The sequence below is a fragment of the Mustelus asterias genome, chromosome 9 (genome assembly GCF_964213995.1).
Source record: "Mustelus asterias chromosome 9, sMusAst1.hap1.1, whole genome shotgun sequence".
Lineage (NCBI taxonomy): Eukaryota > Metazoa > Chordata > Chondrichthyes > Carcharhiniformes > Triakidae > Mustelus > Mustelus asterias.
In genome coordinates, this window is record NC_135809.1 from 57,545,494 (window position 1) to 57,558,466 (window position 12,973).

At 45.7% G+C, this 12,973-nt stretch overlaps 1 protein-coding gene across 4 annotated transcripts in view; it reads left to right on the top strand.

Moving 5' to 3' along the window:
- Positions 1–12,973, top strand: part of LOC144498707 (E3 ubiquitin-protein ligase TRIM33-like) — a 147,657-nt gene that overhangs the window by 120,656 nt on the left and 14,028 nt on the right. For 2 of the 4 annotated variants that reach the window (XM_078220245.1, XM_078220243.1), the window contains exons 11-15: positions 892–1,080; positions 5,173–5,308; positions 6,375–6,447; positions 7,140–7,311; positions 12,416–12,753. In XM_078220245.1, the coding sequence (XP_078076371.1) occupies positions 892–1,080; positions 5,173–5,308; positions 6,375–6,447; positions 7,140–7,311; positions 12,416–12,753 (908 nt within the window). The remainder of the gene's footprint in view (positions 1–891; positions 1,081–5,172; positions 5,309–6,374; positions 6,448–7,139; positions 7,312–12,415; positions 12,754–12,973) is intronic. The other 2 variants (XM_078220247.1, XM_078220246.1) reach the window with 1 other exon arrangement.

Here is a 12,973-nt window from a genome sequence, read left to right on the forward strand (position 1 = left end):
ATGGTGGGCGGGTGGAGGAGGATGGTAGCTGACAAATTGGTTTCCCGCTGGTGTGAAATGGTGGCAGGAACATGTGCTTTTGCCTGTCGTGATGGGTCGCCATTCCCACGTGAAGCTGTTTTGCATCCAATTAACAGGATGCAGGTGAAACTCAATCGGAATGATCCCCCTCCCTCACCCCCAAACCATCTAAATTTCTGCACCGTCTAAGGGATCTCACACCTGATCAACTGAATAAGTAACTAGAATTGCTGCGGTCATTGGTCCCATAGAATTGCGGTGAAAGCAAGATACATTTAGTGAAGGGAAGAGAGAGGATTCAATGATTTAAAGTGATTGGGTTGCTTAAAAGACAGTTTCCCCTCATGGACCATACTTTGTGTCCAGCATATGTTATTTAGTTCTATTCTTCCCATTAATAGATGAGAATTTGCATGACTGAATGTCTCAAAACTCTTCTGAAACAATGAATTATTTTGGATGTGCAAAGACTGGTTAAAATGACCAATGTAGCTGCCATTTTGTGCACAGCAGCATCCCACAAATGAGATGGTTGGGTTGTGGTTGACATGTTGGATGAGAAGAATGTTGTCAGGAGAACTCCTAGCCATCTTCGCACAGCACCATTGGATTTTTAGCATCCACCTGAACCAATAGGACAGGCAGATGGAGCTTCGGTATAACACCTCATCTGACAGGCGGCAGCTCTGGCAGTGCAGCCCACCCTCCGTACTTCATGGGAGTTTGTCGAGGTAGCGAGTTTGAGGCATGATCCAAGAGACACGACTGGTGTATGCTGAGCACAACCGAAACATGTCAGTCTGTGAATTGGTAACTTGAGGCCGTCACTGTACATTTTACTGTTGCCTTTTCTGCCCCCATTTTCCTCAGCACTACAATCCAGGAAACTCGAGGGCTTTCCCAGTAGCCAGCACTACAACCCCCTCTTATCCTTCCCAGCTCTTTGTGACTGCAAGTGGCGGATTTGCCTCCAATAACCCGATTCCAATGACTGAGCTGCTCCCATCCGTTACCAACCCTGAGCATCTCTCCTACCTTCCTGATATTCCTCAAATTCAGGTAAAAATGAACACATCGGAACACAAAAGGGACAGGTTGAGTCAACCCTTTGCGAAGGTGCAGTTTGGAACATGTGAGGCGGGATGGGGTGGGGGTTAGGGTGGGTGCTGAATGAATTTGAGAAAAACTTTACTGTTTGTTACGTTGCTAAACACAAGGCACCACCCCACCTGAAGGGAGATGGCTCCTATTTCATGGAAGTGTGTCAGCTGAATCCACTGCAAATACAGAAGAAGTTTTGCATATCCACTCCTGGTTTTAGACCAGACAGCCAGCGACTTGACCTGCTAACCTTGCCACATGCTCCAGCACTCCAGCGTGCTGTATTGTTGGAGATGAGACATCAAACTCCGTTTGCCTGCCCCATTGGGTCAGGTAGGTGTTAATGATTCCAAGGCGCAGTGGGAAGGAAAGAAGGGCATTCATCTTGTGTCTTGAACACCATCCCTGTCCCCACACAATTAACTGTGACCTATCTCATGGTCTTGGGATGTTGCTGGATGCCAAATGGTTTTGACCTCTATTACATTGATTGTGTAGTGTTCGCAATCAACAGAAAATAGCAGCATTGGCACAGCGCAGAAGGAGGCCATTCAGGCCATTGTGTCTGCACCGGCTCTCTGAGCATTTTACCTTGTGCTATTCTCCCGGTCACCCTGTAGAATTTCTTCTTTTCAAATGACCGTCTCCTTGAAGGCCTCGACGGAACCTGCATCCATCACAGTCACAGGCAGTACGTTCCAGACCGTAATCACTTGCTGTGTGAGAAGATTTTTTCCTCATGTTGCTTTTGCTTCTTTTGCCAAATAGGTTAAATCTGTACCCTCTTGTTAACGGTCCTTTCAAGATCTATGCTGTCCAATCCCTCCACGGTTTTGAATAATTCTATCAAATCCTTACCTCAGCCTTCTTTTCTCCAAGGAAGAGTCCCAACCTTTCCAAACTATCTTACTAATTGAAGTTTCACATCTCTGGAACCATTTTTGCAATCCTCTTCTGCGCTCTCTCCATCCTTCTGAAAATCCGGTGCCCAGAACTGTGCACAATATTCCAGCTAAGGTCTAACTAGCGTCTTCTACATATAAATCATAGAAACCCCACAATGCAGAAATAGGCCATTTGGCCCATCGAGTTTGCACCAACTATCCAAAAGAGCATCCTACCCACACCCTCCCCTTTGCCTTATCCCCATAACCCTGCGCATTTATCATTGCCAATCCACCTAATCTGCACATCTTCGGACTGTGGGAGGAAACTGGAGCACCCGGAGGAAACCCACGCAGACATGGGGAGAACATGCAAACTCCACAAAGACCCACGGCTGGAATTGAACCCGGGTCCCTGGTACTGTGAGGCAGCAGTGCTAACTGTGCGCTGCTTTTGAAGTTGGTCACTGTCCCAAGTTTTGTATCATCTGCAAATTTTGAAATTGCTCTCTATACACCAAGTCTATCAGGAGAAGCCAGGGTCCCAGTCCCGGCGCCTGGGAAACTCCACTACAAAACTTCCTCCAGCCTGAAAAAATATCCATTAACCATTGCTCCCTATTTCCAATCACTCAACCAATTTTGTATCCATGTTGCTACTGTCCCTTTTGTCCTATTAGCAATAACTTTGCTCACGACTCTGTGTGGACCATCAACAGCAGTGCCCTCATCAACTCACTCTGTTACCTCTTCGAAAAAATAGTTAAGTTCGTGGCGCTTCTTAATTAACCTACATTTGTCCCCATGTCTATTAATTCTGTCCCAAATCATAGTTTTCAGAAATTTCCCTTCCACAGAATTTAAGCTGACTGGACAGCACAATGTTCAACACATTCCTCTCTCTCCACTCTGCAGTCAGAAAAGGCAGGATTCTGAGCAAGGCAATCAAGGGGTGGCACAGTGGTTAGCCAGGGATCCGGGTTCGATTCCTGGTTTGGTTCACTGTGCGGAGTCTGCACGTTCTCCCCGTGTCTGCGTGGGTTTCCTCCGGGTGCTCTGGTTTCCTCCCACAGTCCAAAGATGTGCGGGTTAGGTGCATTGGCCATGCTAAATTCTCCCTCAGTGTACCGAACAGATGCCAGAATGTGGTGACTCAGAGATTTTCATAGTAATTTCATTGCAGTGTTAATGTAAGCCTACTTGTGACACTAATAAATAAACCAAACTATTTTAAATGTTTAGCTCAATTACTGCTGGAGGGTCAGTGAACTGTTTGGCAGGTGTAGAATCTGCTTGTTGTCTTAGGGCAGTCATCCGAGGCCTTGGAAATGGTTCGTAGCTCAAGAGCAACAGCTTGCATTTATTTAGCACCTTTAAAGCGACAAAGCATCCCAGAATGCTTCAGAGGGCAGTCATCAAATGGAATTTGACTCTGTGCCATACAAGGAGATCTTAGAACAAATAATAAAGTTTATTTATTAGTGTCGCAAGTAGGCTTACTTGCACTACAATGCAGTTAATGTGAAAATCCCCTAGTTGCCACGCTCTGGTGCCTGTTCGGGTACACTGAGGGAGAATTTAACATGCCCAATGCACCTAACCAGCATGTCTTTCGGACTGTGGGAGGAAACCGGAGCACCCGGAGGAAACCCACGCAGACACGGGGAGAACGTGCAGACTCCGCACAGTGAACCAAACCAGGAATCAAACCCGGATCCCTGGCACTGTGAGACAGCAGTGCTAACCACTGTGTCACCATGCCACCCAGATCAAGATGTAGGTTTTAAGGAGTCTCATAGAAGAGAGAGATACAGAGGTGGAGAGATTTAGGAAGGGACATTTTGTCTGCATTCTGTGTAACGTTAGTCATCACTCATCAAAAATAATCCAATTTAAATATGTTAGAGCCCAAATTTTCCTGCCCGCACTCGCTTAAACAACCATTTTATGAACAGTAGGGTGTGGGTGACCATGCACGCACACACGCACTCACACACATGTTCACACAGCTCTCAGCTGAGGCAGGGGAAGAATAATTCCACTCAGCCAGTGTAAACAGGTACTGACTGGAAGCCATTAGTGCATGCTATCGTGCCCATGGCGCATGAGGGAGGAAGGGGGAAGAGCAGGTTCGGTGAGTTCCAAGTGTTGGGTTCCTTCAATTCCCAAACCTGCTGGTCCCAGCTCTCTGGGGCAGACCGATGATGTCACTGGGCCAGAGGTGGGAAATTACATTCTGAGGTCCGGTCTGCTGAATGGAGATCAAAGTGAGGTCAAAGGTGTAATTCGCCCAGCATCGATAGCAGCATCTACCTCTGCGACAGGGCCACATAAGCAGTCAGTCCAACAATAAAGAGGCTGAGGAAAGAACATCTCCAATCCCCCACCGCAACACTTGCTTTGTTTTGCACTTAGTCCTGTGTCCCATAGTGTCATTAGATGTAGATCATTGAAGGCTGTCCATAGTCTCTATTTTGAGTGTTTATGGTTTCATGGTGCAGATTGTATTTCTTCCATTTACTGACACACTCCGATAACTTGCATTGTTTTTCGGGAATGTCCGTTTGCACATGTTCACTACATATGTCCACATATGGGTAAAAAGGTTGGAGAAATATTCCAGGTTTGCAATTTAGTACTAAAGGAAGAGCATGTTTTGCTTTCTAAGCAGGGCTGGCACATTCTAGAAGTGAAATTGAGTAGGAGAATGATCCTGAGGAAAAGCCATGCTTCCAACTCCCGCTTCGGGCATTCTGAGGAGTCTGCCCTGAAAACCCGGAGGCCAAACCACCGTCACTGTGTTAAAAGGGAGAATGCTGAAGAAAAAAAAAACTAGACTTGCATTTATACAATGTCTTTCGTGACCTCAGTTGCAAAGTGCTTGAGATCCCTATGAACTACTTTTGAAGTGGAATTGCTGTAGCAACGTGACAGCCAATTTGCACACAGCAAACTCCTACTAACCGCAATGTGATAAATGACCAGATGATCTGCTTTTGTGTGTTGATTGGAGAAAGACCTCTTCTGGTTTGTCTTGCTTGTCTCCCGTTACCACGGAGCACCAATAACCTAGTTGAGGCGCTCACTCTATTTAACTGTTGAATAATCTCATCATCTTTAGAAATGAGCATTTTGAATAGTGCCTCTTCTCTCTTTCAAACTGCAGCTGGATGATGCGGGGTCAGTATTGCTGGAAAGCTTGTTGAACAGAGAGAGGAATAGCAATGGCATGGCATCAAGACCATCGGCAACTAGCACCAACCCTTCTCCTGGCCCTTCCGTCCCCTCTCCTGGGCATACAGGTAACTCGGTGCCACGGGTTTTTGATCTTCTCACCAACATGAGGTACTCTTGAAATAGAGAGAATTGCTCATCACTAATATGGGGCCCATTAGAACAGGAGACTTCTGCCCTTTGTGCGGCTGGAACTGATAGATGAGCTTGTGATGTAACAGCAACTTGGAATTACATATTTCTATAGAAATGTATTTCTAAATGAAAGGATATTTATGTTTTTGGAGGGAAAGCTCTGAGAGTCACTGACCCCCAGTAGGATTGTTCATAGAATTGTAGAATCTACAGTGCAGAAAGAGGCCATTTGGCCCATCGAGTCTGCACCGACCACAGTTCCACACAGACCCCCATCCCCATAACCCCATACATTTACCCTAGTTAATCCCCCTGACACTAAGGGGCAATTTAGCATGGCCATTGTACCTAACCCACACATCTTTGAACTGTGGGAGGAAACTAGAGCACCTGGAGGAAACCCATGCAGACACGGGGAGAATGTGCAAATTCCACAGACAGTGACCCAAGCCGGGAATCGAACCTGGGTCCCTGGTGCTGTAAGGCAGCAGTGCTAACCACTGTACCACCGTGCCGATTGTTGCAATCGCAGCAAACATTGTGCCACCCCACCCATCTCTTTTCTTTGTTGACTTTTCAATTGTTTTGAGGATGAGCTCTGGCAGAGGCATCTGCACCATTGGTGGGCTTCTGCCCGTGAGCTGGGCAGCTCCTGGTCATGGATGCCAGCAATTCCTCCTGGAATTAACATGCAATTGGATACATTTTGGGATCTGTCTGCTGAGAGAGCTCAGACTGATGGGGTGACAAACTCCCCTTTGTCTGTTACCATGGAGCGTTCTGATGTATCGAATCTAAGTTATTTTGGGGATCTGGCCCACAGCACAGTGCTGAACGTTATGGGGAGGATAGGACTAGGCTGGATTGTGATGCCCTCGCAGTCGAGAAGGCTGACATCACGTGCTATACTGATCATGAGCACCTGCGCTGATTGCAGCAAGGGTTTATTTGGATTGAGTTTTTTTTTTGCAACCTGATCTATCTTCTCTTATTTCCTAGGGTCAGTGACTGTCACCAGTGTTCATGTCCCAGGACGCACTTCCAGCACCTCCAGCACTGGCAGCAGAGGGAGGTGAGTGAGGCCTTGCTGATCTGACTGACTATAAATGAACACTTTCTTTGTAATGCACCAATCTCCTTGTTTCCTTATAGTCTCTCAACACAGTCCAAAGGTGTGCGGTTAGGTGGATTGGGCATGCTAAATTGCCCCTTAGTGTCAGGGGGATTATGTACGGTAAATGCATGGGGTTGTGGGGATGTGGCCTGATTGGGATTGTGGTCGGTGCAGACTTAATGGGCCAAATGGCCTCTTTCTGCACTGTAGACTCTTATGATTCTATGAACGGAGGTTGAGGGGGGTCCTGATAGAGGTTTACAAGATTATGAATGGCATGGACAGAGTGGGTAGTCAGATGCTCTTTCCTAGGGTAGAAAAGTCAAGTACTAGGGGACATAGGTTTAAGGTGCGTGGGGAAAGGTTTAGAAGAGATGTGCGAGGCAAGTTTTTTTACACAGAGGGTGGTGAATGTCTGGAATGCGCTGCCCAGGAGGTGGTGGGAGCAGTTACGAACAGCATTTAAGGGGCATCTAGACTAATACATGAATGGGATGGAAATGGAAGGATATGGACTCTAAGTGCATATGGTTTTAGTTCAGGCAGGCATCATGATCGGTGCAGGCTTGGAGGGCCGAAGGGCCTGTTCCTGTGCTGTATTGTTCTTTGTTCTTTATTCACTCTCTGTCTCTCTCCTCGCACTGTTTCAGTTGCACCTCATCAAGCAGGCTGTCGAGGCCCGAGTCTCAGCAGATGACCTCGGTCGTTCGGCTGGAACCTATTAAAATCAAGCAGGAGGCCATTTTGGAGGATGACCTCTGTGATTTCCCCATCATTGTGGTGAAGCAAGAGCCTGGGGAGGAAGTTGCAGATCCGTGTGAGGTTAGTTTGAGCTTTTGTACCAATCCATTAATGCAGAATTTTTCCAAAAGCTTTATGTTCCAACACTTGTACAGATTTTCTGACAGAATCCAAGCGGTTAATTGTAGGAACAGGAAATGATTCAGAAAGCTCTCAAATGCTGGGGTTTATCTCCTGTCTGACACTGTTGTAAACTAATTGATTGAGATTGATTGATGTGATCAGTCAGGACCTCCATTATCGCTGTCATGTGACGATCAGAATAGGGAGACCAAAATCTGCAACAGAACTGTAGAACAGTTTTCAATTCTTTCCACTCTAATGAAAACCACAGGCCAAGAGTAGACAAGATTCACAGTGGTAAAAGCCTACATGGACGATGGAACAAAATTAAAGTCTATGGTAATTATTAAATGTTAAACTACGATGAAGTGGAGTTGTGGATTGATAATGTGTGGAATAATGTCCCCGTGCCACAATGATTTAATTAAAATTACCGATGGAATGTTTTTCTTCCACATTTCAAAATGGTGGCCAGCCACACTGGCAGTTCCCAGTTTATACTCAATGTACAAGGGCGGCACGGTTGCACAGTGGTTAGCACTGCTGCCTCACAGCACTAGGGATCCGGGTCCGATTCCCGGCTTGGGTCACTGTCTGTGGAGTTCGCACATTCTCCCCGTGTCTGTGTGGGTTTCCTCCGAGCGCTCCGATTTCCTCCCACAGTCCAAAAGATGTGCTTGTTAGGTGCATTGGCCACACTAAATTCTTCCTCAGTGTACCTGAACAGGCACCGGAGTGTGGTGACTAGGGGATTTGCACAGTAACTTCATTGCAGTGTTAATGTAAGTCTATTTGTGACACTAAATAAACTTAAACAAGTTAACCCCTGTTTATGGAAGGATTGTTTAAAGCTTCAAAGGTTGATTTATATGCTGCAATCCACTATAAGTTCAAGTTGTTTCCTTTTTTTTCCATTAATACAGCACGATTTCAAAATTCAAACCTACTTTCAGAAAAAATATTTGTTGTAACTTCCTCTGTGCCTCGGTCTTCCAGTTCTATTGTAATCTACTGGCTTTCATGGCACATGGGGTTGACGAACCGATACTCACTCCTTTACTTCAGTGACTGTTCTCAGATTGGAGGTGCATTCACTGAGGAGCCATGACTCTTCACTTGGGGTTTCTCATTGATGTAACAGGCTGGGTGTATCCATCACCAGCCGCAAGTGTCTGGTTGGCACAAATAATTGCACAGTTCCGATTTATAAAGTTTATTTTGTTTGTTTGGGTCTTCATCTATAAATAATTGTGCTAGTTGTATCTCCTGGCCGAGGGGGCACTGGTAGAATTGCTTTTCTGTTTATATGGGACAACCTGAGCGACACTTTTATCGGTCAACTGAAAGCTGACATGGGGAGCAGCATGACGGCTTGTAGCAAAAGTCAATGCTCACACACTGTGAGGGATAATTTACTGAGAGGTCTTCGGGAATTGGCTTTTATTTATTTACTTTTATTGTTCATTCTCAGAATATGGACATCATTGTCAAGGTCTGCACTTTTTGCCATGTTAGTTGCCTCTGAGAAGGGCACCTTCTTGAACCACTGCAGTATGTGTCCACTTACATGTGGGTGTGATATCAAAGTAGTTCCCGAACTTTGACAAGAGACGGTGAAGTAACCATAATCGTTATATTCCCACTTGGGGATTGTGTATATGTTTTAAAAGGACTTTGGTGTCCTCTCTCGCTTTGTGTGCTGTATGACATTACCAGATTTCTTGAACTGTGTGTCATGATGCATTGACTCTAACTGAAGCTCTCCAAGAATGTGGAGAAATGCGATGGGCAAGAGGGCAGAAAGGTTCTGCTGCATACTAGATATCTATTTTTAGATAGGGCGGCACGGTAGCACAGTGGTTAGCACAGGGCGGCACGGTAGCACAGTGGTTAGCACAGGGCGGCACGGTAGCACAGTGGTTAGCACAGGGCGGCACGGTAGCACAGTGGTTAGCACAGGGCGGCACGGTAGCACAGTGGTTAGCACTGCTGCTTCACAGCTCCAGGGACCTTCGATTCCCGGCTCGGGTCACTGTCTGTGTGGAGTTTGCACATTCTCCTCGTGTATGCGTGGGTTTCCTCCGGGCGCTCCGGTTTCCTCCCACAGTCCAAAGATGTGCGGGTTAGGTTGATTGGCCAAGGTTAAAAATTGCCCCTTAGAGTCCTGAGATGTGTAGGTTAGAGGGATTAGCGGGTAAATATGTGGGGGTAGGGTCTGGGTGGGATTGTGGTCGGTGCAGACTCGATGGGCCAAATGGCCTCCTTCTGCACTGTCGGGTTTCTATGATTTCTATGATCTCTCAATAGGCAGGGCAATGTATATGGCGGAGAGCCACCCCAAAGACCCAATGGCTCATCCTCCCCCATCCTCTGAGTTTTCCAGGTAAGGATTGCAAGGCAATTATCTGGGAAGTTCAATCTTCCGACAGATAATTGCACTCGACTGGGAACCATCCAGAAAATGTGACTTAATTCGCAAACTTTGGATCGTTCTGACTACAAAAGCAGTATTAAACATTAGGAGAATTAAAACCACTCCTAGTTTCTGCATAACTATTGTATTACCCTCCTCTGATACCACATGGGGCACCTAACGAAACTGTCCCCCACCCAATGCTGCTCACTGACCTTATGCGCTTACTTTTGCCCTGACTCCTCAGTGACTGGAGCTTTGAACTTACCCGCTTTACGGCAGCTAGTGCTGTGAAAAAACTTACCATTGAGCTACCCTAGACTGTAATACTCCAGGAGGCCGCTGTGCTACACCAGTCTCGCCAGGCCTGAGTCAGATGGCGGAGTGAGGTAGTGTCGGCTGAATTTCAAGATAAATAATTACAAACCAAGTAGCAACCTGACTAGGTTGTCACTTCTTCAGAAGTTATGGGCCTGCAAGTGCAAACGAGTGCCACACGGAATTGCCAACTGCTCCCAAGCCAATTACCCTCCTGTGAAAATTGGTCGGCAATATTTCTGCATAACCTTTCTCAATTAGGACATGGGGGAGGATCCCATGGATTTTTAATTAGAATTTCAATAAGCTTTGATAGAGAAGGGAATCGAGGATTGTAGAGGGCAGAGGGAAAATGGAGCTGAGACCACACTCTGATGAGCCATGATACAAACATATGAAAAAAGCAGGAGTAGGCCATTCGGCCCCTTGAGCCTGCTTCGTCATTTAATAAAATCATGGCTGTTCTGATAGTAACCTTGAACCTGCATCCCGCCTATCCCTGATAAGCTACCACCCGCTTACTTACCATCTGCTTCTGCCTTAAAAATATTTAAAGGCTCTACTTCCACTTTGTTAGGAAGAGAGTTCCAAAGACTCGTGACACATTTCATCTCATCTCCTTTTTAAATAGGAGAGCCCTTAATTTTAAACAGTGACTCCTGGTTCTAGATTCTCCCACAAGAGGGAACATCCTCTCCACATCCACCCTCTCGAGCCCCCTTGGGATCTAATAGGTTTCAATTAAGTTGCTTCTAACTCTTCTAAACTCCAGTGGATACATGCCTAACCTGTTCAACATTTCCTCATAAGATAATTCACCCATTCCAGGTGAAAACCGTGGGGTTTCCTAATTAGTTGCTGTACCTAGTCTTTTATAATTAATATACTAGGACACCCAGATTCCTCTGCACATCAGAGCTCTGCAAACTCTAATTTAGATTAAAAAACTGCTTTTTAATTCTTCCTGTCAAAATGGACAGTTTCACATTTGCCCACATTATACTCCATTTGACAGATCTTTGCCCACTCGCTTCTCAGTTCTTCAGACTTACTTTTTATAGTACCAATGCTTTTAAATATTTGTAAAGATTGTTTTTATCTATTTCTGGCTAGCTGTCTCTTGCACTTTAATTTTTTCCCCCCTTATCAATCTTTGCTGCTTCTTATATTCTGTCCAAATTTCTGACCTGCCACCTGTCTTTGCACAATTATATGCTTTTTCTTTATGTTTGATACTACTTTTAACATGTCTAGTTAATCATGGATGGTGGGCCCCTTTGTTGGAATGTATCTATTCTTTGTGTTCGGAAATATCACCACAGCATATCTATTGACTTATCCCTTAACCTAATTTGCCAATTCATGTCAGCCAGTTCAGTTTTCGTGCACTCATAATTGTCCTTATTTAGTCTCAAATCCACTCCTCTCTCCCTCAAACTGAATGTAAGATTCAATCACATTATGGTCGCAGCTATTTAGGGGTGCCTTCGTTAAGAGATCATTAATTACTCTTGTCTCACTGCACAATGCCAGATCAAATAAAGCCTTCTCTCTGCTTGGCTCCAGAACACACTGTTCTCAAAGACTATTGTGGAAACATTCAGTGAACTCGTGTAGGCTACCTTTGCCCATCTGACTTTTTCAGTCTATATGTAAATTAATGATTATCACCGTGCATTTCAGATAAGCTCCCATTATTTCTTTCTTTATATTCCACCTTACCATGCCATTATTATTAGGGGACCTGTAAATGGCACCCACAGGTGACTTCTGGCCTTTACCATTTCTCATGTTCTTATTGAATGACAGAGTAAATGGCTTATTCCTAACCCAATGTTCCTCTAATGTCCTGTTACTCGATTAACCAATTGCCTGGTCTGCAAGTAGCCGCTTTATAAAAAAATTAGTTTTTGAGATAGGGTGCTTCTGGCATTTATTGCCTTTGGGGCTCGATGGGAACTTGCTCCAGGAACCTCTGCAGTCCAGCTTTGCAACAGTTTGATAAAGGAGAGGACAATGAGGAATTAACCTCATGGTATGCAATATTAGGAACTGTCAGCATGATCCAGAGTGTGCTGGCTCCCAGAAAGACAAGTCCTTAGTCTCTCTGAGTGACATTAGCTTCAGCTCTGAATACTTTTTGACAAAGGGTCATCTGCACTCGAAACGTCAGCTCTTTTCTCTCCTTACAGATGCTGCCAGACCTGCTGAGATTTTCCAGCATTTTCTCTTTTGGTTTCAGATTCCAGCATCCGTGGTAATTTGCTTTTATCCAATATTTTTTGTTCCATTGTGATGACACCTGCTGTTCTTTCTCTCTCTCCCCTGTAGCTAACGAACCAACAGAATAACAATGTCTTTCTCCCACCCGGTAAATTGGTGACGGATGGGCAGATGGTTGGACACCGAGATGGAATGATCAAAGCGGACCCTCCAGACAGCACGGCATCCCCCTCCTCCAATATCGCAGACCTCCAGGATGGGCGGTCCCAGCCCACCGGGGCTATATACAAGCCCACGCGGGCTGCGGGAGACAATGGGAAAGAGGATGATCCCAACGAGGACTGGTGCGCCGTCTGTCAGAATGGGGGCGACCTGCTCTGTTGTGAAAAGTGCCCCAAAGTCTTTCACCTCGTCTGCCATGTGCCGACTCTCCTCAACTTTCCAAGGTAAGGATCCTCCGCACTCTCCCCCAGCCAAGTGGAGAATATTCCATTGTACTCTTGATTTGTGCCATGGAGATGGTGGACAGACTTTGGGGGGGGGGGTTTGTTGGGAGGTGAGCCACTGACTGCAGTATTCCCAGATCTATTATGTGGCTGGCCTGGTTAAGTTTAGTGCTGTGAAATTGATCAGTTAGAGCACTTATTCTGAGCACTAGATCCTTCA